Source organism: Schistocerca gregaria, chromosome 2 (assembly GCF_023897955.1).
Source record: "Schistocerca gregaria isolate iqSchGreg1 chromosome 2, iqSchGreg1.2, whole genome shotgun sequence".
Lineage (NCBI taxonomy): Eukaryota > Metazoa > Arthropoda > Insecta > Orthoptera > Acrididae > Schistocerca > Schistocerca gregaria.
This window is the reverse complement of record NC_064921.1, coordinates 354,091,481-354,119,028: the sequence shown is the minus strand read 5'-3', so window position 1 is coordinate 354,119,028 and position 27,548 is coordinate 354,091,481. Positions and strand designations below refer to the sequence as shown.

The 27,548-nt window shown below is 34.2% G+C and overlaps 1 protein-coding gene across 6 annotated transcripts in view; it reads left to right on the top strand.

The window, feature by feature from the left end:
* The window catches only part of LOC126337046 (regulating synaptic membrane exocytosis protein 2), a 1,181,006-nt gene extending 1,153,693 nt beyond the window's left edge, over positions 1-27,313 (top strand). For all 6 annotated transcript variants that reach the window (XR_007565038.1, XR_007565036.1, XR_007565035.1 and 3 more), the window contains one exon: positions 22,795-27,313. Coding sequence is in view for 2 of the 6 variants with exons in the window: in XM_050001371.1 (XP_049857328.1) it covers positions 22,795-22,797 (3 nt within the window). In the remaining 4 variants the exon portion in view is untranslated. The remainder of the gene's footprint in view (positions 1-22,794) is intronic.
* Positions 27,314-27,548: the final 235 nt, after the last annotated feature.

Sequence of the window (27,548 nt, the reverse complement as noted above, 5' to 3'; positions counted from 1 at the left end):
GTTGTGGGTGCTATTAATATCTGCACCTGGTAATGTGTGCACGGTCTTGATTCCATTACTGTATCTTTCTTCTACCAGTATAAAATCGATTTGGTTTCTATATTTATACCCTGGTGATTTCCAATTGTAGAGCCTCTTCTTGTGGTTCTTGAACCATGTATTTGTCACTATCAACTGCCTTTCCCTGCAGACATCAGTTAGCCAGTCACCTCTATCATTTCTCATAATTATAAACAGGACCCAGAAAAACAAAGTACAATGGCTACAGTGAAAACAGTCTAAGAAAATGCATGATGGCTCACGGCACTGTGGCCAGCTTTCAGCTGCAAATCACTAATGGCTGCAGGCAAAAACAGCCACATATGGAACTGTGACAATACTGAGACAAATGCCAAAGAGACACTTACGAAATCATGTTACATTATTGGTTGAGACAGGACTGCAAAGCTCCTGCATCCAGCCCAATGCAACTGTCAGGGGTGAGCTTAGACCATCTTGACTGTAGCCAACCCTGAGAAGGATCTCAAGGACATCATTGCTGACCCACTTGTATTTATATGGATGATAGGATATTGATTCTCATTAGTTCAAGCTCAAACAACTAAAAGAATGAAGTCTGAAACTAAAAATTGTATGAACATTGGAACAATGACACACCCATAAAGACAGAATGAAGAAGTTTGGGAAAGACAAGTAGAACAAGAAGACTAAAACTAAGTAGTGCTTAATGTGACTTTTAAAGGGCCAAACAATAATGGAAATGAGCTGTTCTTGATGAACAAGACAACAACAATGGCAAATAATGGATGCTGAAAAGTAGATGGAAAGAAAATTGTCATTGAAACTAAATATTTTTAATCCCTCCTAACCTCAAACATTACTGCAAAGAAAATTTAAACATTAACTAGAGTAATCACTTGAAGACCAGCTGTTTTCTTTAAAGTGAAATTCTTTATGACAGGAAAAAGTACTGCATTTGAAATATCCATTAAATTTAGAGCAAGGAATTCTATCTCAGTATTTATCTGAATTACCTTCCACTGCGTAATCTTTGATATTATTCACAGATTCCAGGCTTCTGTGAAATGTATGGCACTTTAATACCACCAACTGTAAAAATGACAGAAGTTCTTGTATTTCTATTTGCATATGGGCTCAGTTTTTTGAGTGACTCCATCATGCCTGTGACTGTTACCTTTTATTTTATTTTCCTACTATTGTACAGTGGTAGCATTAAGCCATTTTCAAGTACCTGTTATTCATTAGTTAGGTCTTTGCTCATAAAATGTGTGTGCTGGTGAATATTTCCAATTCATCAGAAAGACTTGTTGCATTCAGAAACGTCCTAGCAATTGTGGATCCAGGATCAAAGGAAATCATTGGTTTAGTTGTTTTTCCTAATCACTTTAAAAGTTTTTGGAAGTATCAGATATGTTCTCTTGTTTCTTTTTATATATTCACTTTAAAAAACCACTGATTCCTCCAAAGATATCTTAAAGAACAGTACACCAAAGTTGCATTGGTGAACTTTGAAACTGAATACAGGATTTCTATAATTAAAGTTCCAGTTTCAAAACACTGTAGAAAGAAAACCACTGGTCAGCATAACATCAGATTTGAAAAGCATAGGAACAAAGCAGAGGAACAAAGCAGAGGAACAAAAAAATTAACAAAAGTTTTTATAATAGATGGTGCTTTAAGCATCTTAACATAAATAAGATCAGCTACAAATAGCAGATGAACACAATATGACAGCTATGTTTTGGGTAGCACATGGCACCATCCATACCATTCAATATGTAAGACTGCACAAGTTCGGCAATCAACTGTTGTGGCACTGTTAGGTAGGTAAGACCATCCACCATGGCAAGGTCATACAACATCAGATGGGAAAATCAGTTTTTAATTGTCCTGAGGATAAAAACTGCATAAAAGCAAACTTACATTGGTTCTTAAGTGTCCTGCAGCCAAAAACTGAATGAAAAGTAAAATGACACTTGTTTCTAATTGTTGTGAGACTGGCACAAGGCATGTTCAATATGCTGTCCACCGTTTTTGCCAGAAATTGAAATCGAGAAACAGCATGTTACACAACAGATCGGAGTGTCTCAGGCATCATGTTTAGAATGTGTTGCACAATGTATGCCTTCAATACAACTACATTCATAATTGGAGCACTGAAATAACATGTTTCAGATAACCCCACCACCAGAAGTCACATAGATTATGATCAGGTGATCTCGTCGCCCAGGCTGTAGGGAAATGATGGCTGATAATTGTAGCATTCCTGAAATTCCTCTGCAGTAGCCATTTCACTGGCTGTGTAATGTTCAGAGGAGCACAGTCTTGTATAAAAATAATCCTATTCTCAGATCTATGCTTTTGAAGGGCTGGAATGACTTTGGTGTGTATAAGATGCTCATGGCATTTACCATTGACAGGACAAGTAATAGGACCCGCAAGTCTCATGTCCTTGAAAAAATATGACCCTATTGTAAATGATGCCATCAATCCATACCATACAGTCATCTTTGCAGAATGGAGTGGTACCAGTTTATAGCATGCAGATTTTCTGTTCCCCATATTCTGCAGTTCTGTGTATTTACATGTCCTTCAAGATGGAAGTGGGCTACATCTGCCCACAGAATGTTCCCTTGCCATTCATTGTCCTCTTCCATGCAAGCAAGAAATTCCAGAGCAGACATTTGTTTTTTGGCAGATCAGCAGGAAGCAACTAGCAACTGCTAAACATGGCTGATTTTATACACTGTGCTTGCAGGCATGTCTAATGTCTGGGCAATTCCCCAAGCACTGCATATTCACACACCACTACTTTACCTCTTATGCAGTGCTGTGGCCACACCTTAAACAGACATTGTATTGCTCCAGACCCTTAGCAGACATCAGATCAATGCCATTTTTCATATTCTTGAGTCTCCAGAACTTCTGCAAGGCTACTGGCATACAGTCACCCTTCTTGTGAAAAAGCTTTACCACCAGCATAAAACCCTTGCTGGATATAGTCTTATTGGATGCCTGAGCTAGAAACTGAGGAACAACCATGTGCTGTATGTCTGTTGCTGTGCATATTCTGATGCTTGCAGCATTGTCTGTTGACCAAATTTTTGGTAATTTTTTTCCCACATGCATCAATAAATAGCTTTTAAAATTTTTATTAGGTACACCCTATCTTTTGAAAGTAATAGAGGTTTATTACATGTTCATCTTTTGGAATATAGATGGCAATGTTTGAGGAGCACTGTATGGATTTTTAAAATCTGTGGCATCCTGTAGTGTCATATTGATCACAGTGCATTTATGTATGAACTGATGGGCCATCTATTTCCAGTCCTCTCCCTTACTCCCTCATGACATGCATTGTGTCAGTTTCCACAGTGAGTTAGAACTGTTATGTTAAAAATTTTATTTTAGGATACTCATGTAGAATCCAGAAGTATCATATTACCATTTTCACATTCTTATCTTGATCATAGTGGTAAACAGGGCAAGTAGTAATTTCTTCCACATTTGAAACTGGAATGGTACTAATCCATTTCAGTACATCTGAAAGTAATGCATCAGTAAGCTTTGGACTCATCCCATATCATGCAATGAGCCTAACTGTCAGAAAAGTCAAACATTGCAAAGTTGAGAGTTCAGAGATGTAGTTTATGGACACTAAAAATATTGTTCAAGAGAGAAATGGGTAGCTGCTTCTGAAGACCAGCTGTGGAGACTTTATGTACTGAATCATATTTTACTATGTTTGTGTCACTCTTTTTCATATTATATCTTCTCCTTCTCCTTCTTCTTCTCTCTCTCTCTCTCTCTCTCTCTCTCTCTCTCTCTCTCTCTCTCTTTATCACACCATCATTTTGTTGAATAGTAATGACATATATCACACGTGTCTATTCTCAGCTGTTTGAGAGATGAATTGAACATTGCCTCCAAAATGTCTGTCATCTTTTAGCCACATTCTCAAAAACACTCTTATTTTGAATGCAAAACTGTAAACAGAAAGCAAGCATTTTTTTCAGTGTCCAGATCTGGTGATAAAACGTTTTCTGAGAGTTTTTCCTGCTATAGTGACATTCATAGTTTGCAAGGAATCAATGTGATTGACAACAGTCTCTATAACAACTATTTTTGGTTTGTTACTTCTGGTATATTTTCCCCTTTGGTCTAATTCTTTCCGTACTGCTTCCTTCTCATTCTTTGCAACTGAAGCAGCTGCATTGGAGGTGCAGAGTGTGTTCTGAAACATTACCTTGCACAATAACTGTTCTTTTGTCAACCAGAGATATGTATGTCAAAATATTTATTTTTGATCTTATATGCCATCTGCCTCTAGTGTACGAACATCTTTTTTGGTCTTAACAAAAATAAAAATAAATATTTTTTTATGTCAGCACTATTTTCTATATCCTAGTCTGATTTAAAGCTCTTCAATCTTTCTGATTCTGCCAGTTTTCATGCCAAAGTACACAGTTGTTTCATTAAACTTTTCCTGCAGTATAACTTGTTATTGCTTGATACGTAGCCATTAAATTGTTTCTTAACACACTTCAGTACTTTTTAAGATAACAATTTTGAGAAAAAGCTTTCTGTTTGTATCTGCATCAACAGATATCACAGCAAGACAGTCTAAAACTTTGACAGTCTCATTGTTCTGCAAGGAAGCAAAACCAGATTCTTTTTATCAGTTATCCTCAAAAGAACGCTGAGTTTTTTTTTTAATTTTTTTTTTATGATCAGAATCATCTGGTTCACTTCTGCTTAAGAAGAACATCTTTATTTAACAAGTCAACTTCATACACTTGCTTCCAATGAATGTCACTGTCATAAGAGGAACACGGAAGGTGTTGTAGCCAAACGATGTTGAAATGCCACGCTACAAAGAAATAGAGACAGCCTGCCTCCTGAACTACTGTGCTTGAATGTTGGAGGGGACAATGTTCATGCAACTGAAAAGAAATGTTCTACGTGCAATTGGAGCCACAGCTCAAAATCTTCTTTCATGTGTGGTGCATATGGAAAAGTAGTGTAGAAGTTGCAATGAAATTTTCTTACCTCAACAAGCATTATATTCGGTATCCTCCATCATTTTGAAGGCTATATTCAGTAATTCTGTTCCTCTTTGCACTATTTCATTTCCAGTTTCAGGGGGTATGAACACAATAAACAGCATACCACTGATCCCTTCTGTAGCTTGTAAGACTCTGATCACTGACTGTGTTATTAACTGTTGCATTTTCAGTACTGTGCAGCCACTAACACTGCAAACTATTTGAGAAGCATAGAGCATTATTTGAATATAGTATTCCTTGAACAAGAAGACTCACATATTTAACGAGGGACATAAGGCAATATTTTTCTTTGGTGTTATCTGCCTCAGTGCAGAACTGGAGATTAAGTTATTTTTAATTTGTATGTACGCAATGAATGTAATTTTGTAGCAAGGCCAGAATTGCTACAAATTTTCATTCACCACTTCAGTCTGCATATATACATAATAGATGTTTGAAAAGGTTTCTGGAACCATATAGTTTCATTTGATTATTTTTAATTGTTTGTTTTCTTTATTCTTGTATGTTAACCATAATGTTACATACTGATAGAAAGGGTGCACAATGTAGGTTAGCTGCCATGAAAAAAATTAATATTTTTGAAAACCAAACATAGTATATAGTAGATTAGAAGCCTGTAAAAGCCATATATTTGTGAAAAAGAATGTAGAATCTTTTCTTTTACAGTACAGAATTTAATAAACAATAAATCGAGATTGATCAGATCAAAAGCTTTATGAAAATACAGAAACAAACTGCAGTTGATTTCACGCTGGTAATATGGACAATAAGGACTTGCTTCATTAAGTGTGATGCTGTTTGAGTTGATTTTTCACTTTGATAAGATTTTTATATTTTATTGATTTTCATATTAATTTATATTGAGTGTTACAGATTTTGTACCTTTACTTATAGAGTTGCCTTTTCAAAACTCAGTGCCAAGCTAATAAATCTCAATATCACTGAAGTGTGTGTACCAACTGCTGATACAAAGGAACAAGAAGTGAACAATTTTTATCACCAAATCGAGGACATACTTATGACATTTATATAACAATGGGGACTTCAGTGCTGAACTGGGAAATGACAAACTTGAAGATCTAGTAGGACATTTGGGTCTAGGAGAACAAAATGAGAGAGATGATTGCATATTACAATTCTACCGGGAAGAAGACATGGAAGTCACCTATACTTGGTTTAGATTACTACCTTCACTACTGTATACATGGAAGTCAACAGCAGACAACCATGAAAATATAGTTCACAAACAGATAGACTATATTTTAATCAAGCATTTATGAACTTAAGTTGCAAGACCATCCACTTATCATGGAACAAATGTATCATCTGACCATTTACTACTCACAGCTCCTCTAAAAGGAAAACTTGTACAACACAAAAAAGCCAGCTCAAGAAAAGAAAATAGCTTATGAAAAACTCAAACAGCCCGAAATGAGAAGTGAAGCTGACATGAATATCATCAGCAAAATAGTGGCAACAAAGACACCTCTGATTGATCATAAAAACTATACCAAAGTGTTGAAAGAGATGAGCAACATTATGATAATCATAGTTCAAGATAAACTAGGACATAAAACGAGTGATCAAAGAAGTAGGTGAACGATGAATTTCTTTCATTAGTGGATGATCACCAGAAGCAAAGAGACCAGACAGATGTAACTAACCCCAGTAATAGTCAGAAACTTTTAAGACTAAAAATTTAGAGCAGGTTACAGTGTGAATCTGAAGAAATTGAAGGTTGCAAGCTTCACATGATAATTTAACTTATAAAAAAAGTTAAAAAAGAATGATTAGGATATATAGAAGCAAAAACATTTCCTTTATAATTAACAAAGAGTAATAAAACAGTTCTTAATGATGTGGAGAAGAGAGAGGTATAGCAAAACTATTTTAGGACCCTTTCTTCAGATGATAGACCAAATGTTGAGACTTCAGGAATGATGATATTACATTCCTCCAGTTAAAACAGAAGAAATCGAGAAAGCTATATGAAATTCAAAAATCAATAAAGCAACAACACCTCATGCAGTTCTATTGGAACTCATTAAATTTTGTGACGAAGAAAGTATCAGAATCTTACACAAACTTTTTAACAAAATTTATGATACTGGTCTTTTTTCTGCCCCATGGCTATTATCAACATCCATTCTCATGCTAAAAAATAATGCATGAGAATGTGAAAATCATAAACTCATTACTCATGTGAATAATTTCTTGAAAATATTTCTGTAAGTCATTCATAAAAGTTTGCATGAAAAATATGAGATATTCAATGGTGAGAGACAGTGTGCGTTTAGGAAGCATTTAAGTACAAGAGACTCGAAGTAACACTACAAATTCTTGTGCAAGAATCCTGTGATGAAGATAAAAATATAGGCCTTAGTTTATCGATTATGAAAAAGCCTTTGGTAGAGTACAATGTCTTAAACTTACGGAAATTCTCAAAATAATTTGTATAGATCAGAAAGATGTCCACTGTGAAGAGAATTTATATTGGAATCAGATAGCACAGGTTAAGTTTGATAATGGGGTCTCTGACTTTATTGATATCTGTGGAGGAGTTCATTAAGAATGTGTTTTATCATCTCTGTTATTCAGTTTGTACTCAGAGTTGATATTTTGGAAGTACTCTGTGACCAAGAAAAAGGCATAAATATTAATGGAGCCTTCATCAATAATTTTCCCAATGTATATGGTACAGTACTTATTGCTGACAATAGATAATCTTCAACAATCTATCAACACCAAAAAGACACAGATTATGATAGTCACTTGACAGTCTATCTGCTTTACAAATGCAAATCTACAATTCAGTGGCTCCTTAATACAAAGTGTAGACAAGTTTATGTATTCCAGACTGTGACTCTGTGAAGATTGGAATCCAGACATAGAGATAAAATGTTGCATAGAGGACACCCATAATTCTTTAATAAAATTTAAGAAAATTCTCACAAGTGTAGACCTAGACCCAAACCATAGAGTTTGATTTGGAAAATGCTACATCTTGTCTGTATTTCTTTGTGTTTCTAAAGGATGGTCACTTAATATGCCAAAGAAGATCAAGGTTTTTAACTATGTACCATAAAATGCTTAAAATACCTTGGACAGTGAGAATAACAAATACTGAAGTATTGCAACAATTAAACAAACAGTGAGGAATATTAACAATATTTAAAAGAAGAAAAACAGCATACTTAGGACATATCTTACAGGCCACCAAGTATATATTTCTGCATTTTGTAATTAAAGTAAGATTGAGGGTAAAACAGAAAAGATGAAGAAGAATATCTTGGGTAGATGCATAAAGCAGTGTACAAGATTACCAAGTGCAGATCAGCTACTACATATTGCAGTTCATAGAATAAAGATAAATTGTGTGGTCACCAACACCCATCATGTTGTTGCCAACATCCGTTAAGGGATGGGCAGAAAAAGAAGAAGAGGAAGAAAAAGAAGAAGATGAAAAAGATAAAATACACATAATACAAGGGTTGCCAGAAAGTAAAGAACATTTTAGCATAACTAAATAAAAACAAAAAATTTCAACATAAAACTTTATTTACAAACTTATAGTAATTTACTCTGTTTTTCAATGTTTTTACCATAACTGTCAAGGCATGGTTTCTAACGTGGGACCTCCACCACCAAATATCTGATTCAGAATGTCCCTTCTTGTTCCAGGTCTTCATTGTTTATGAACTGTTTTCCATCAAAAAATTACTCTAGTTTTGGGAATATGTAAAAATCTGTTGGTGCCAAGTTTCCCACTTGAGACACTGACATTCTTGCTGTGTTCGAGCTGATGCATGACCTTCCACATCACTGGAGACTCATTCATTGCACTGTCACCCTAAATATTCTTCATTCATCTATAAATTTGAATAGGACATATATTTTGTGCATTCAAGGATAAAATGACACTACACATTTCCCATTTGGCAGGATTTTCAATGGGTACCTCTATTCCGAAACATTAGAAAACAAAGAGGCATGATAGCTTGACAACGAAACTTGGCACACACTGAGGTGAGGGAAGAAGTTAACTGGCATGCTTGTGATCATTGTGATGGAGGATCAGCACTGACTGTGATACATAATCATTCTTTACTTTGTGGATGATACTTGTAATTAAATTAGTGTTTCAGTTTTGCATCTCATACATACCATCCTTTCTTCTTCTCCGTCCTTTTTTTTTTTTACAGGAGGTTATAGGGTTAAATAGTTAAGATTTATAAAAGATGTTACTGTACTAAATCAAACAGTGATGTTCTCAGGCAATACACAATTTACATTTGTTGAACTTTTTTTATTGATCCTGTCAAGGAAACGTCAGAGTCATATTATGACCTGTTTTTATTTGATTCTACTTCTTCTTCTGTTATACTTACTGGAAACAAAACCATAATACTTTCATTTAAGGAGACTCTTCCATGTTCAGACTGACTTTGTTTTTTAATTAAATTTTGTGTTGTTCTTGGGTAATGTGTTAATACACTATATGGAATTTTCAACAGTTTCTATTGCACTTTTTATTGTGTTCTTATATTTTACTTCATATTTGCCTAAATTGTTATTCCCACACTGATTAAATTTTGCTACTTTGTTGTTTGATTAATCAGTCATTGGTTAACTTTTATACAGCTTTTGTGTTATCAGCTTCTTAAGTATAATTTAACAGTTGTGTTTTGTTTGGCTTATGCACTGATTTCCTAATTAATTTCTTATGACCTGTTTTACCCTTAAATTTGGAAGGAATATTAGGATTTAGTATAGAATTTTGACACTAGTATCATTATAGATGCTAAATGACCTGTCAGAGTATTGTGTATAACAACAAAAATAATCAATTTTTGGCAATATAATGTAATTGGATGGATATAAAAATCTACTCATGAAATGACGGCAGGAGAAAACACATATAAAACAAGAGTTTTATGTATGCAATATTACAGAGTCTGGCTCCTTCCTTTGGTAGAAGGGCTGAAGAGGAAGGAAGAGGCACAAAGGGAAAGTATTGGAGAGGTTTAGGAAAAGGGATAGAGTTTGAAAAAGTCATCAACCCCAAGTCAGGGAGATTTACCAGATGGGATGAGAAGAAAGGACTGATTGTTGGGGATGAATGACAGTGAAATATGTTGTTAAGCTGCTAACTTCAGTTGGCATAATACTATTATAACCTCTGAATTATTTTACTTGCATTGACAGCATTTTGAACACTGGAGCTGTATTTTATTCTATACCTTGCAACTCCTTGTTTTGAATTTAGGTATACATCACATCCAGTTTTAAGCTAAGATGAAAAATGGCATGGGATAGCGATATTCACATGTACAGATTACAGTAATATCATGTACACAAGGCATAAAAGGGCAGTGCAGTCATTTAGGTGATTCGTGTGAAAAGGTTTCTGGTGTGATTATGGCCATATGAGGGGAATTAACTGGCTTTGAATATGGAATAGTAGCTAGAGCTAGTGCATGGGACATTTCGGTTCAGGAGTTGTTAGGGAGTCAACAGTCCAAGGGCCACAATGCCAAGAATACCAAATTTCAGGTATTACCTTTCACCACAGACAATGCAGTGGCCAATGGCGTTTACTTGACGGTCAGGATCAGCAGCATTTTCATAGAATTGTGGGACATATGACAAATGTATCCATTAGAACAGTGCAGCAAATTTTCTGTAGTAATGGGCTATGACAGCAGATGTGCCAAAGCAAGTGCCTTTGCTAAAAGGATGTAGCTCCTCTCTTGGGTTGTGACTCTATATGACTGTAAAACTATAGACTGGTCAGATGAGTCCTGATGCAGTTGGTAAAAGCTGATGGTAGGGTTTGAGTATGGTGCAGACCCTACGAAGCCATGGGCCCAGGTTGTCAACTAGGCACTGTGCAAGCTGATGGTGGCTCCATAATGGTGTGTGCCTGTGTTTACGTGAATCATTGACTGGAAATGGTTATGTTCAGCTACTTGGAGACCGTATGCAGCCGTTCATGGACTTCATGTTACCAAACAGTGATGGAATTTTATGGATGACAATGATCCATGTCATGATGCCCTAGTTGTTCACAACTGGATTGAAGATCATATTGGACAATTCGATTTGGCCACACAGGTCACCCAACATGAATCCTGTCAAAAGTTTATGGAACATAACCGAGAGGTCAGTTCTCGCACAAAATTATGTACTGGCAACACTTTCACAATATGGATGGCTATGGTGGCAACGTGGCTCAGTATTTCTGCAGGGGACTTCCAGTAACTTGTTGACTCCATGCCATGTCAAGTTGCTGCACTACACTGGGCAAAAGAAGATCTGCCACAATGTTAGGAGGTAACCCATGACTTTTATCACCTCGTTGTACATATGCTGGTGTAACATTTGACCATGTATCTGACTTCAGGCAATTTCATCCACAGTTATGGAGCCCAACCACCATTATCATGGATAAATTAATAATGTGATGTGCTGTTCAATGACTTTGGAAGTGTTCCACTTTATGACAGCATTATATACAGTCAGTTACAACACAAAATATAAAACATTTCACAGTTTACGTATGAGGCCATCCTCTAGTTTTCAAGATATTTTTCCCACTATTTTGCATATTTTGCAAATTGTTATACTTTATTCCACACACATAATGTAAGAAACTGGTTCTATACAGAAATTTGTTCACTTAAAGGTTATTTTAGTTTAGACTCCTGTAAATTAAATGAACATTTTTAGCATCGCGCTTTAGATCCCAGTTATGAAATAAGATCCCGTTTTTATGGGAGATAGGTAGTAAATGTTTTCTTCCAATAATAATCAGTACTTGTAACTAAAAATCAAATAGTTGTGGTAGATAAACATTGGCTGTATGACTGGAAAAGTAACACTGTTTTTCTCTACTAGTATTATCAGCTTCCCCAAGATGTTGGGCACAAAAAGGTGCTGCGTTTTTGGTCTGGCACTTACTTCTTTTTGTGCAGCAGTTTCTTATAATTATAATGTCACTGAATACCTGCAGGTGGATTCATATACTCCATCCATCTGCTGTAGACAATTCACCTCTGTTCAGTTTATTGTGCTTCACCTATATGCATCCGTATAGCTATTTGTGACATAAATGTGATAAGAGTCTGATGGATATCTAAATTTGAGGAAAACATCTTAAAAAGAACACAAAGCCTGGGTGCTGTACCAGTCCCATGGTTTTCTAATACAGAATGTAGATTCAATATAGATCTGGTATACCATCCTCAATAGCAGACAGTTCTCTAAACATTGTATTAAGTTAGCAATTCATACTCAGAGATGTATAGAGAATATTAGAAGAGGTATAGAGTTCCTTGTGGCAAAAGCTGCAGACAGATTTTGTACAACCATATATAGCCATTATTCTGTGACAGTTTATCTGCATTTATCACAGAATAAGAATAGAGTGAATAACACAAGTTATGGCTAGCATGAAAACACAAATATGATACTTATTAACTAAGTGAAAAAGTAAACAAATCACATTTATCTGAAGTAGTTTCTGCACTGAATTGTGGCCTAATGTGACAATGGATTTGCAGATTTCTGCATTTTTACCAGATTATATTCCTACTTTTGTAAAATCAGACAATGAAAAGTTTCAAAATTGACCTATTTGGACCATGAGACAATAATAATTGAGTACAATCATACCTTTTAACACCTATCTTGAAACTGTAATGTAACACGTAACTGTTTGTTAAGACATAATGTGTGCAGCATGTCTATGGGTCCATGGATTTGTAAATATTAAACTTAAAACAGCAGTACCTATTTATTATAAATGTGGAAGCAGAAACTTTTTAAATATAGCAACTTTACTGTTGAATGTACTTCAGAAACTGCAGCCTGTTAAAACAGAAAACAGAATATCGGAGCTCAGTGACATTTTCTCATTAGTGTAGTGTAAAGGTTTAATCTGTAACATTTTCTTAAGAAAATATGTTACTCTGTTGTACTCCTTGTGGGATGAGAGGTGAAAAAAAAAAAAAAAAAAAAAAAAAAAAAAAAAAAAACAGGAGCATACAGGCTCCCCCCTCCCCAATAGGAGCAGTTTTCCGCTGATTCAAAATTGTTCATGTATCTCCCTAATTGAAACTCATTTACATCTACTAGTCAGTCATTGTAAGACACCCATAGCCATCAACTCCCACTTACCCATTCTCACTCACTTATTCAGCCCAGCTCATTGTCATTACCTCTTTGTGTTTCTCTAACTGTCACTGTCTCCTGTCTCACAACGACAGTCTTCTTCTTTCTGTCATATTATTACTGTCTCCTCTCAGTATTCTCTATTACTTGTTCATTTCTTCCTATTGCTGATGTCTCTTCTTATTATTACTGTCTCTGTCTTCCTTGCTGTCATTGTCATAGACTTCATATCTCTTAATCACTGGTTCTCACCTACATCCACTTCCTTATCTCTTTATTCCTCTTCCTCTGACACAATCTCCTTCACTCTTTTCCTAGTGCTGTTCTGCCACTGTCACTATATTCCAACTGCCATTATCTCTTTCACTCTTTCTGTAACACAACCAATGTCTACTATCATCCAGTATTTAATACTTTTCTGTCTCTTTCCCACTGCCACTGTCTCCTTTCTCAGCATAAAAAAATGCATGCCAAAACTTTTTGGAAAATTTTTAAAGGTGCTTAGATAGGTAGAATGAGGCAGCTAGTATCACACCTTTCAGTGAGAGTCTTTCAAACAGTCTTTTTTTGTACTTTGATAAGAAGCATTTTTGTGCTGGTTCCCTTCTTTTTCCTGCTATAGCAGGATATTCACTCACATGAAAAGAACTTGATGGATCAGAAAATTTTTATACTTTACTAACCAGTTTGCGAAACTGAAATAATGCAAAACTAATTAACAACTTTGAACGGATGTTATGAGAACAAAAACTTTGCATGGGCTTCTGTACTACAACATGGGATGCCCAGAAACCTTCTGATGATAACAGAGACACCGAACAGAATTCTGCTTTGTATTACATCACTTTATAAGCTTTGTTTTCAAGTACATATTTTATGTGGAAAATTTTCAAGGCTGTTTGAGATCTGGATCTCATGAATATATTGTAAAAATTTCAGCCATTTGCCATGCATGGCTGTCTTGGAATCTGCAGTTCAGTTCTGGTACAATAAAATAGTAAAAAAACACTTTTTAGGGTGTTATCTAAGGAACTAACAAAGGTTGCTGAAAACACTAAGATGGCACATCTAGATAAATGCCAGAAATTATACCATTAAAATTTGAGCAATTTGCTGCTGTAATTTAGTATTTAGATTTCACCTCATCATGCATATTTTGCATGTAGGAGTAAGGTAACTTTGAACCTCTGTATCTTGGATATGGATACATATATCAAGAAAATTTTGAAGATTATTGGAAATTGGTGTTTTAGATACAAGCTTTATTCATCTGTTATCAATATACATTGTATGGATGTCATCAATTACAATATAATTTCTTATATTTGTTTCAAAAACTTGGATAATAAATACAAATATTTTATATCAGTATATATAAATAATATTAATTTGCCATATTCAGATATTCTTGAATGTTATAAAAACTATGTGTTAGTAAAAAAATTTTAAGATTTATCTTGAATTTATGAAATTCTTTAATTTTCTTTATTGTAGCAGGCAATGTACCAAAAAGTATGTTTTGCTGGTGCTTTACACTTTTTTGGTAGAGCTTTCCTCTTTGGGTGTGTCTCTGTTAAAATCATGTCTGTTCCTTGTCTCATGTGTATGAACCTAACTATTTAATGTCAAAAATTCCTGGTGATTTCTCAGAAAACAGACACATTCAGAGATGTATAAGCTAGGAAGAGTCATTATTTTAAATTCTTTAAATATTTCCCTGCATGACACTCTACAGGGAATCCCTTTCGTTATTCTAATAGCCTTTTTTTGAAGATTGAAAGCTTGTTTTGCCAGTACTGCATTTCCACAGAAGATCACACCATATCTAAGCAAATTGTTCATATAAGCATAATAGGCACACAACAATGATTCAATTTTGCAACAGTCCCAAAGTGTTCTTAGCACACAGCAGCATTTACTTAGTTTTATTCTCAAAACTTGTAGATGCTTTTTCCATCTCAAGTGCTCATACACCCATATACTTAGGAATTTAGTGTATGGAGCTTGTGCAATAATATAGTTCCCTTACTCAGCTTTTACTCTTCTTCTAGCTTTACTTTTAATATTACTGAAGTTCATCAATACCGTTTTATCGTTATTTATGATCAAAGCATTATTGCTAAACCATTTTCCAGTCTCATTTATTGTCATAGAGACACTCTGCTGTAGATTTTCCTCGGTGTGTCCTTTTATGAAATTTTTTTTTTTAATCTGAAACTTACTCTTTGCCTTCATGACATATTTGTACTTTCTGTTGTCTATCAGAAAGATAAGACTTGAACCAGTTGAAGGTGAGTCCCCGGACCCCATAAAATAAGTCATGGCTGATTAGATCAAATGCTTTAGATAAATCTAAGAATATCCTGGTGCTTAATTCATTCTTGTCCAAGGCATTTAGGAACATTTTCATAGATTGGAAGACTGCTGTTTCTGTGGATCTGTTCTTCCTAACCCATTTTAAGCATTAGTCAGTATTTTATTTTTATTTAGTAAGTCACCTAGCCTTTCATACATTACTCTTTCAATTACTTTAGAAAAACCTGACAATAATGACACTGGCCTATAATTATTTATGTCAGTTGTGCTATCCTTTTTGTGAAATGGCTTTATTATGGAGAGTTTCAGTTTTGATGGGAACACCCCTGTTCTGAAAGAAGTGTTAATAATGTCAGTTAGGTGAGTATCTATACTGGTAGAACTATGTTTGATTACCCTGTCTGAAATTCTGTCAATACCACAAGACATTTTATTTTTTAGTTAATTAATAGCATTTCTAACTTCACATTCTGTTACTGGGCACAGAAACATTGTCTTTTCAGAGGTTGGTACTTTTATGTTTTTGTTGTTTGAACTGCACGGACTTTCAATTAGGTTCAGTTCTATGCTCACATAATGTTCATTGAAGATATTGGCTATCTTTTGAGCATCCTCCATCACTTTACCCTCACTCTTAATTTGGAATAGAATTAATAAGGAAAAGGAGGGAGGGGTTATATATGCAAAAATGGAATTAAGTCCCTGGACCTTCACTTTAAGGAACATTGTACTGAACAGCTTTTTGAATGCCATTTCACAGTGATAAATCAGGCAACACACAAGCTTGTAGTACTGACCATTTACAGGCCAGCAGTACAAATTATCTTAAGTTTCATAAAAGTTTATCTTAAGTTTCATAAAGGTTTTAATAAGGCAATGCAGGCTCGATTTGAAAATCATTGTTTCTGTAAGATTTAAAGTTAATGTTCTGTCTGACAATACTGACTGAGTTGTGTTGCTGATGACCGGCTTCAGATTATTTTTCAAAGTAGAATTTGCTACAAGGACTGAAGGTGTTAGTGCAACAGCTAATGACAATTTGATCTTAGACCCAACAACCTGTAGTGAATTATCTATAAATCCAATTGTCAATGATTTACCTGACAAAGATGATCAAATATTCACAATAAAACTTAATCACAGAATAATGAAGAATGATTTGATCATAATGTGCATAGAGAAATTATATGAAGAATTCTGAGGAGAAATTTATAAGAAAACAGTGCTGATGGAAAATTTAACTCCTTCCTAAACATGTTCTTACATCACTTTCTGTATTGTTTTCCCCTAGAACAAATAAGAGTGAAACTGAACAGAAGCAAGAATAATGGAAATAATGTATCTTGTACAAGAAAAGAGAGCTCTACATAAGTCACAGTAAAAGCAGTAGTCAAAATTCAGAACTTCATTATCACCAGTATTGTCAAATCTCGTCTCTCATCAGAAAGTACTCACGTACTATGCTTCAAAAATAAAACACTCCAAGAACAAGGTAAATACTATTTGGAACATTATTAAACAAGAAACAAGTGAAACTAGATATTCAAATGAAACTGAGACCTCAGAAAATAGCCTTGGCAGAAAGGATGACATTTTCAAACCATTAGTCACTAATTTCAATGATTTCTTCCTCACAGTGTTAGCAAACATTGCACCCAATAATAAACAACCAAATATAGATGTATTATATTTACTAGTGCAGAAATTGCATGCACCATCAACAGATATTAGTTTCAAACATACAAACCCAAAGGACATTACAAAATTCATCAGGTTACTAAAAAGAAATCATTCTCCTGGCTGTTATGATAGACTGTTCAAATATTGTGCTAATTTGATAGGATTATCCTTGAGCTATCTGTATGATCATTCACTGATACAGATCTAAATATGCTCCAGTAACACCCATCCATGAAACTGGAAATAAAGCAGTCCACCTCTAATAGCAACCTTCCAATTTCAGATCTATATTGCTATTTCCAATATTTTCCACAGTGTATGAGTAAGTAGCATGTGATGAAATACTTACTCATTTAACTGAGCAGAACATGTTAACTGACTCTCAGTTTGGTTTTTGTAAAGGATTCTCCACACACAAATCAATACCAAAGCTCATAAAGCAAGAAGTACTAGCAGAGCTAAAAACCAAAAATTATCCTGTTTATCTACTCTGTAACCTTCTTACAGAATATATAAACAGGATCATGAAATTCTGCTTGGAAAACTAGTGTTACAGCATTAATGGCATCTCTCTTGTATGGATAGAATCTTATATCATCATATTATAATAATAATAATATTTATTCAACATCAAATAATCAGATACAATACCTACAAGTAATACAGTTTCAGGACATCATACAGATTATTCTTCAATTATTCTTCTGAATATGTCAGTTTATAAATTACAAACTAATGATTTGTTTGTATTAATAAATTTTACATTATGATGCATTTTACATTTGGTAGTATACAATCACAATATTACAAATATTGTTGTTACCAACATTATATTAGTTGTTGGTTACTTAAAACTATGAGCTTGACATACTTATGAAGCACCTTTCATACAGATATAATACTCATCTAGGGAATAAAAAGGGTTTTCAATTAGAATTCGTTTTAGCTGATCTTTTGATTTGTTAGTAGGAAGGGTTGTGAGGCTTTTTGGTAGGGCATTGGCTAGCTTCAGCCCAGCATGAAGTGCATATTTTTCATATAAAGCTGTTCTGTGGCTATTTATATGGTATCTGAACTTTTGCCTTGTATCGTACTGGTGCAGATCACAGTTGAAATTTGGATTTATTGCTTTCACAAGCAATATAACTTTCATAATGTATACACCTATAATGGTAAGCACACCTAATTTTGGGAACAGATTCAAAATGATTCTCGAGTTTTGGCACCACAGATAATTCTGATAACTTTTTTCTGTAGTATTAATAATGTGCTCAGGTTGGCTTGAGTTGTTGCACTCCATATTTCTACAGCATAGTTTAAATTTGATGAGAATAGGACATGATAAGCAGTTTTTAGTACACACATGTCCTTACAATATTTGCTAATCATATTTATAGCAAACACATTCTTCACCAGCTTACATGCTAAGGAATCGATATGCATGTCCCGTTTGAGGCTGTCCTGGATTTTAATCCCCAAGAACTTTGTCCATTTTTCCTTTTTTACAATGTCATTTCCTATGGATAATTTCATGTCAAATTCTGTTTGCTTCCTTGTGTTAAATTCCATCATTGCAGCCTTTGAAGCACTTACATTTAGATAGTTTTCATTAAAATACTTGACTATTTCATTAGTTACACTGTTGCACAGCACCTCCAGACTCTCATAGTCTTTGTGTTTACACACTATTGATGTGTCATCTGCATACAATATTTTTGTACAGTTAGGAGAACAATACATCATAATATAAAGCTGATTTTGCACAGCACCTCCAGCCTCCCATAGTCTTTGTGTTTACATACTATTGATTCGTCATCTGCATACAATATTTTTGTACAATTAGGAGAACAATACATCATAACATAAAGCTGATTAAGATGGCATTATTGGCCAGGAGTTGTTTGGCACCTGGTGCAGGTCCAGACTATATCCCAGGCATGAAACCTTAATGTGGGGGAACATAACATGCAAAGTGCCACAAGACTAGGTGGGGCCCACTTTTGTTTTTAACGTACACAAATGATCTTCTAGTGACTTCAAATGAAATTCAAAAACTGTAGTGTTTGTTGACAATCAAGGGTCCAAACTCAACTTTAGAAAACACAGCATGAATAATAGCTGAAAATGCTTAGCAGTGGTTCATAGCTAATTGTTTAAGTGTTTATTCAGCAGAATGAACAGTAAGAATATTGTGTAAAGTGTATAACTGTACATCTTGCACAAGTCTTTTTAAGGTACTTTACAGTACATTTACTCTATAATGGATTTTGTTGCTGGCAATAAAAATCATCGGGTTCAACTGAACTGTGATTTGTACAGTCAGGGAATGAAATAAAAAAATAATAAACAAAAATTTTTAAAAAGTGTAGGATTTGCTTCCTTGTCTAGGTTTCAGAATGGAGTTAGGTACCCTAGCAGGTTGTGAACAACCTCCTATCTTTAATAATGCAAAAAATTGTGAATCTCCACCAATTCCAATGACTATTAAAAACATTTCTCATTAACCACTTTTGGTACAAATTATCTATCTAGAATGAGATTTTTACTCTGCAGCAGAGTGTGCGCTGATGTGAAATGAGGTACTGGCAGAAGTAAAGCTGTGAGGATGGGTCGTGAGTCATGCTTGGGTAGCTCAGATGGTAGAGCACTTGCCCGTGAAAGGCAAAGGTCCTGAGTTCGAGTCTCGGTCCAACACACAGTTTTATCTGACTATCTACTATAGGGATTGAAAGGTTCTGTTATCCATGGGGCCAGTAGATGTCTTTGTCATAAAGCTGCATGTCAAGTAGTGATTTACTACTGATGGAACTCAGTATTTATGAATGTAAGGAAAAGTTTTCCTCAAAAGCACAATGTCCAGTGGTGGCTCTTAACTATACATTTTGGGAGTTCACAAATTTTTAGATTCAGATAAATGTGAGAGTGTGAAATTAGAAGCATCTGCAGTATAACAGTTATGCTTATCAACAAGTTTATAAAACTACAGCCAGTGCCAATAATAATAACAATAGTAATAAGAATAATAATAATAATAAGGTGCATAACTTATCTGACAAAAGAAAGAATTATTTTTGTGGAATTATGTTGTTTAGTCATAATTAAATACAGTTTAGGGCAAAAACAAAATAATGTGTAAACCTCCACAACTCTCCATTTCGCAATTTTGTGTAAGTTGGCATTTTTGTGATTTTCTATTTTTATGGGCAAATGTACAAGATACCTAACAGACATATTAGTTCACGAATTTACTCCCAGGCTGAAAATATAGTAGAATACACAACAAGTGTACACTTCCTTGTTAGCTGTTTGCTTGTAGTCATGCTCATCTGATTTTGTCACTCTCCCAATCAAAGGATCTGTTGTCAGAGACTTTAGTTCCTTTGAGGGTAACTTTCCCTGGCAATTTACTTTTCTGTTCCCAGAATGAGATTTTCACTCTGCAATGGAGTGTGCACTGATATGAAGCTTCCTGGCAGATTAAAGCTATTTGCCCAACTGAGACTCGAACTTGGCACTTTTGCCTTTCAGGGGCAAGTGCACTACCAACTGAGCTACCCATCCTCATAACTTTACTTTTCTGTTAGCATTTAAAATAGATTCAATTAGTTCACGTATCAGAGAAACCAGTGATAGAGTTTTTGTGAATTTTTATATGTACAATGTGAGCCTACAGCACAGATAAACCTCACTCACCATAAGATCAACAAATTTCAGAAGCATGACTAAATGCTACAATCTCACAATCAACAGTGATGTGCTTTAGGCCCTTATGATTCTCAGCACCTGAGATGGATAACTGTATGATAAAATTCAGAACTTAATACACTATAACTCATTCAGAAGCCCACATAATAGGTTTACAGTCAGTACAACTTTAAATATACTGACATCTGATCTAATTTTACTGTAGCATATAGTGAGTGAATTAGCATGTATGAGGAGTGTGCTATCATCTGGCAGGATGTATGCTGAGTGAACGAGGATAAAAGTGTGCAGCAGTGTGGTACCACCTTGTGGCACTGACATAAAATCTGTGCACACCATGAATTGTGCACCTTGTGTATGAAATATGTATGTATTTGTCCCATAAGCCAATTATGTCACATGAGTTGTGCATGTGCAAAAGCTCCTTAAAATATGTACAACAGATGGTGTGCTCATGACCCTGATGCCAAGTTACAATGAGTCTAGAGGAGCAGTAACATGGCAGATTTAAGTGCCATATCTTTCAGATTGCAGCATCTATGTTGCATTTCATAGCATTCAAAGCAAAATAACCAATAAATCCACAAGGTGTCGAAAGTTAGGGTGTTCACATGCTCTTGTGCTCTTGCACAACAGCTGCCACTGACCATGTCTAGTATGTATTTAGCTACTGACAATTGACAAACAGCAGCTATGTAGTAAAACTGGGGAGGCAGAATTTTTGTTTTCAAAGTAGCAGCTTCCTCTTTAATTTGCTTGATCAAATGTATATCACGTAACAATGAATAACACTAAGCAGTGTACTGATATTTTATTGTTAACATAGTGTATAGATTAAGTTTCTATGATATCCTTGTCTCATGCTAAAGTATATCTTGACTTATTTCACATCCCTGAAGGGTCTCCTTCATGGTGGAAGTTACAGAACATTACAATAGAATGAGTGGCTGAATAATATCAAAAAATTCTGAGAATGCCCAATGAGTGAGTTGTTTGTTGACAAAGGAAGAAAGCTTGTAATGTAATGGCCTTTATACTGTAGACCATTAGAGGTTGAACATAAAATTTGTTGGGCAAGAGTGATACAGGATTCATTTTATGGCTTTGTTGTAGGAGCCGATCTGGCATAATAGATTTAGGAAAATTCATAGAAAACTAAATCTATAATAGATCTCCAGGTAATTATTTTATTATGGCTCTTTTCAAATGTGAGTCTAGTTTTTTTACTCCTTACCCTGTGATGCTCCATCTAAGAAATGAAGATATGTTCAACTATTCCAGATGACTACTTGCATATAATCTTCTTGCTTTTAGCAGTGTATTAATGCAGAACAACCAATCTTTGATATATACATCTACCTTCCTTTACTCTCTGCACATCCCATGCTTCTATTTACTTTTGTATTCCACTTTGTCTTTCCCTCTACCCCTCTCCTCTCCCCTCTCTATTTCTGACCCTCTGACCTTCCCACCTCTCTATCTCTCTGTCTCTCTCACTCATTCAAACATCAACATTAGTACGTACACACAAACAAAGAAATCTTTAGTGAATTATGTTCTCACACTTAATTATTTGTCTCATTTGTCTCATCCATTTTATAATATTATGCATGAACCTGAGGAAGTCTCTCTAAGATGTTCCTAAGACCTGCAGTACAACTTATCATGCAAATTCAGGCAAAATTCAGAGCAGAGCACTATTGGCGTGTAGGTACATCAGTGTACTTGCACAGACTGTAAGAAATTTTTAGATTGAGGATATCAATGGTACTGTGTAAAGCATAAAATGGTGGTAGAGCATAAAATTAACAAAATTTTATTTTCTTGTCTACAGTGAGAATGCAGTGCTGAGGAGAGCAGCAGGCAGGATTGCAAGAGCAGCAATCACCTCTCATTAAACTGATTTGTGAGTGATCTGATTCCAACGATGTGATAAAACAATTTTGAAACTCCACAAGTCCTTTATATATGTATATATGTATTTATGTGAGTATGGGGTAACTGAAAGCAGGTAGAAAGGCGAGGAAAGTTGCAGGTTTTACTTTTACATATGTGACTTTATGAAATACACTGTAAATAACTGACATACAGCTTTCATGCTGTCTTCTGTTTTGTTTACCTTTTCATCATATACTTTCTGTACTACCATTCCAAGAATGACATCTCCAAATAAGCACAGCCTTTTGCTATCTCTTGCGTTCTCAGACATGGGAGTGATGTAAAATTTTGGTACCATTGTAAATCTTCAATTCTTTGATAACAGAAGACTGTGCCTGCATGAAAATTCGTTCACAAAAGTATCAGGAGTCATTGAGCTTTAAATAACATAGTCTGTCTGAATACAATAATAGTCTTGTCAATAATACAGTGGTGCTGGCCACATGCAAACATGAATACATATATATGTATTGTTATTCTGTGGTGAAGCAAAGTGAAATGTAAATACAGTGATAAACCTTACAAATAATTTGAAATAAGATGCACATAGCGTGCATGAATTTTTGAAGAGCTGTATAAAATAATTTCTATGGATGTAATGGAGATAAACGTGTATATATCATGTGTTTGCGCTTGTGAGAGAGAATGTGCGTGTGCTTTGTGCATAAAGTTCATAAAATTATCCGACAATGGGAAATAAGACTTTGTATATAGCAATTTGTGATGCATTGAGGGAAACAGTCTTAGACTGAACTATATAAATAACAGAACATTTAAAAAATTCTCAAGCCTTCCAGAAGTTTCAGTGAATAAAAACTTAAAATATAAAGAATTTAATGAATGACGTTTGGTTGTTTATAAAAATGACAAAAATTATAAAAATATAAAAACTCTCAACACTGCAAAATGAAAAAAGTCAAAAGCTGTGAACAAGCGGAAGAGTGAATTTGTGGAATTTGTGTGGGCCATGTTTTGTCCTTTTTTATTCCAGTGATACCTAGCAAAAAGACAAACAGCTGAAAATTGTAACTATTGTATTTTTTAAAACATTATTTTTTAAGAAAATCTAATACAACAATACCAAAATTATAATTTTCTTTTTATTCAGTAATTTCTTACTTTGTCTAAAATTATATGATGTGGAAGTGTGATTGCTTACTCTCATCATACATAGTTTGTTAGTAGAAGAGCAAACTTCCCATTGAACCGTATTCTATAGCCTTTAAGGATTAGCAATACAGTAAAATGCTTTTATTTTACTAATGTATTGCCTGTACTCCCATCTGATTAGGAGCATAACCTATATATAAAATCACTACAAATTACAAATTTTCTTTCTATCATTGTTAATATGTTTAATATTTATTTTGTCTCCTGTCTGAAATTCTTCCATGAATGCATCTGCCAAATGAAACAATTTAAAGAGAACGTTTTGTAGTATATACTTATAGCCATCAAAATTCAATGCTCCTCACAAAATTTAATAATATTGCAAGAAATCCATGAGAAGGTTACAAATAAGTGAGAAGTTTTCCCTTTACAGAGTCCTTACAGATAAAAGCAAGTATGTTACGTATGATGGTGATGGTGGTTATGACAATAGTAACAAATGATTTTGAAATAAGTTTAAATACAATATGTACATATATATATATATGATTATATATATCTATATATCTATATTCAAATTATTATAAGTGATACCTTCAAGAGAGTATTACTACATGTATACTTAAAATGACTTGCTTGTTTAAAAGTTTTTGACACGTTTCATGAAAATTTGATATGGTATGGAGTGCAATTTTATGATGCACAAAAGATAAATTCAAAATATACGTATTATCACAATGTGAGCTAAATGTGTGGTATACTGTCAGATGTTTTCCCTATCCTTAAAGGCATTCAGAAAAACCCAAAAAAGGGGCCTTCCTATCCTTATTAAATAGATTTCCTTAACAAGTATCATGCTTCAGACAAGTACAATTCTTGTGATCTTTGTGACCATTTGTATGAAAAAAAGATGAATATGTCAGACTGTGTAAAGGACTGTTGATAATGTTCATGGATTGGCTGAATCACTAGTGATAATAATAAGTCTTCTAAAACATGTAAGGAAGTAGTATCTCTTCACAAGGAGTTAAAATTCACTTTTTGCGAAAATTCTGTCTTTCAACAGTTCACCTAGGTGGCAGCTATAATTGATATTTTGCATTTGGACCTTTATAGAGGAATCACTTCCTCTACAAGATATGATTTGTTTCATTTCATTTAAACCATTTAAATGCTGTTTGTGATTTACTTGCTGGTATCCTCATTTTATTTATTTCTTTTCTTCTTCCTATTGTCTTTCTTAAAAAAGAAGAAAAAGGAAGAAGAAAAGTGCTTGTAAATGTTTTGTAGTTCACTGTACATTGCTCAATTGGAAGTAACCTAAATAATGTATTTACTCATTTGTTGTGTACCTGAGAGTATAATGGCTTTAGGATGAATGGAACTTTGTAAAATTTATCAAGTAATTGCTATTAATGTTACAATTACAGCTTAATTCTGAGCTGCAGTCAGATGAGCAACAAATTGCCTAATTATTATTAAAATATTTGTAATGATTTTACTAAAATAGTGCTTCCCCCATCCCAATTTTATCTTTATTTTTATTGTTTGGTGACATTATACTGTCCTCAGTCTCATACAAGTAACAGTTTTGTTACCTGTATTGCTTATTACAAGCAAGAAACCCATTGCCATCTGTTCAGTTAAAATAAGGTACATTGATAAAACAATTTCCATGTGGTCATCTGAAGGCAGTTCAAAATCTACATTGAATCCTGTGCCTTAAATATTTTCCAGGTCATGGAAATCAGGAATTATAAACTTTGTATTTTAAAGTTAGCTTCTGGTTCACATCAAAGGTCATAATGATCATTTTCAGTAATGAATAATCTCTTGGTTATGCCAAACCACACAAATATTATTCCAGACATGGCACTGTAATATTTATTGTTGTACCCTATCACTGTCACATTACTGTTGTATATTTAGTGTGAATGAGTTCAGACATAAAGAATAACAAACAAATAGGAATATAGTAGCTACTGCCATGTGAGCATTTTGAGGTTCTATATTCCATATTCCTGTCTACTCTTCTTAAAATATACAACTGTTCAGACAGCCAAATTTGAAAAATTGAAACTATGAACCTTTTCCAAGCTTTATGATGTGAGACATAACATGAGAAACAAATTATGTAACTTTTCATTTATCAATTCTTCTTTTTTATATATTTTTAAATACTTTCAAATATGGACAAAATTTCAGATATGAAGGTACATTACGTACCTCCTGCTGAACCCAAACAGTTGATTTTTATTTTTTATTTATTTTTATCTGCAGGTGATATTATTTCAAAATTTTATGTGGTTCTTTTATTGACTACTTTTTCTGACACATACCATAAAAATTTTGTCTAGTTTGTTCTATTTTTGTTACTCCCAGAAAAAACACGTCATAAAAATATGTTCAACCATGTTATTTTACATCCATCCTTCTGCACAATATGACAGTGATGTACAAATTTCTGTGGTGTTTAGGACAGGTCGGCCCCTTAAATTTGCCTGTTAAATATCTCCAAATGATGTTAAACAATAGATATTTAAAAACTGTATGCACTTCTTTGTGGTATTTTGTGTTATCTGCCCTTGTTTTGAGATGGATGTATGATAGGTCCATTAATTGAGAGGAAACTTGAATAATGTTGTGATAGTGTCCTTATTGCACAACATTGTTACAGATATGAGTAAATACCAGCTTCCACTTGTAATAGGGCAAGTATAATATTTCATTTTTGTTAACTGGGAAAATAAATAAATATTCACACAGAGAGCAGTATGAGGGGCTTAACAAAAATAATAACCAGGATTTAATTAAAAAGTTGCACTAGACAACATTCTTGCATGAGAAAATGTTTCTATGCAATACAGTACCTTGCTTTGCAACACTGGGTCATGTACGAGGATATCATGAGCTTTGGAGATAATAGAGTAGATAATATGAGAGCAAGACGTGACATTATAATAAGCTGCATTATTAATAAATTGTATGTTGAGTTAACGTATATGCATATCCAGCTTTCTTGACTGCATATGTTAAATGAGAGCTCATCTTTTATGGAAAGAAAATTGCAAAAAATGATAAATATTGTCATCATCACTGTAGACTGAGTTTACAGTTAATCAGAAGTACCATATTTTTTGTTACTAATGTGATACATCTATTGTTTACTCATACCAATTTCATTTGGAGATAAAGTGATGAGAACAAATGATGTTTGTGCACTGGAACAATATTGTAACAGGTGATATACCTGTGTGTGTGGAAAAAAAGCTCAAAACATTTTGTTATTAAATGCATTTTATATGAATTTTTACTTTTTGTTTTTGTGTACCTTTCATACTTCATTATGATAATCACTCATTTACAAGGCACTATGCAGATTTTGCATTTTTCTTTTGCTGCATAATAACAACTAATAATCTGACGCAGTTTTCTAGTAAAGTAGAAGTCAATAAACTGCAAGGTTTGAGCAAAGATTCTCATAGGAATGCTCTTCTGCAAATAAGAAATTGTTGAAGGAATTATGTACTGCATGAATCT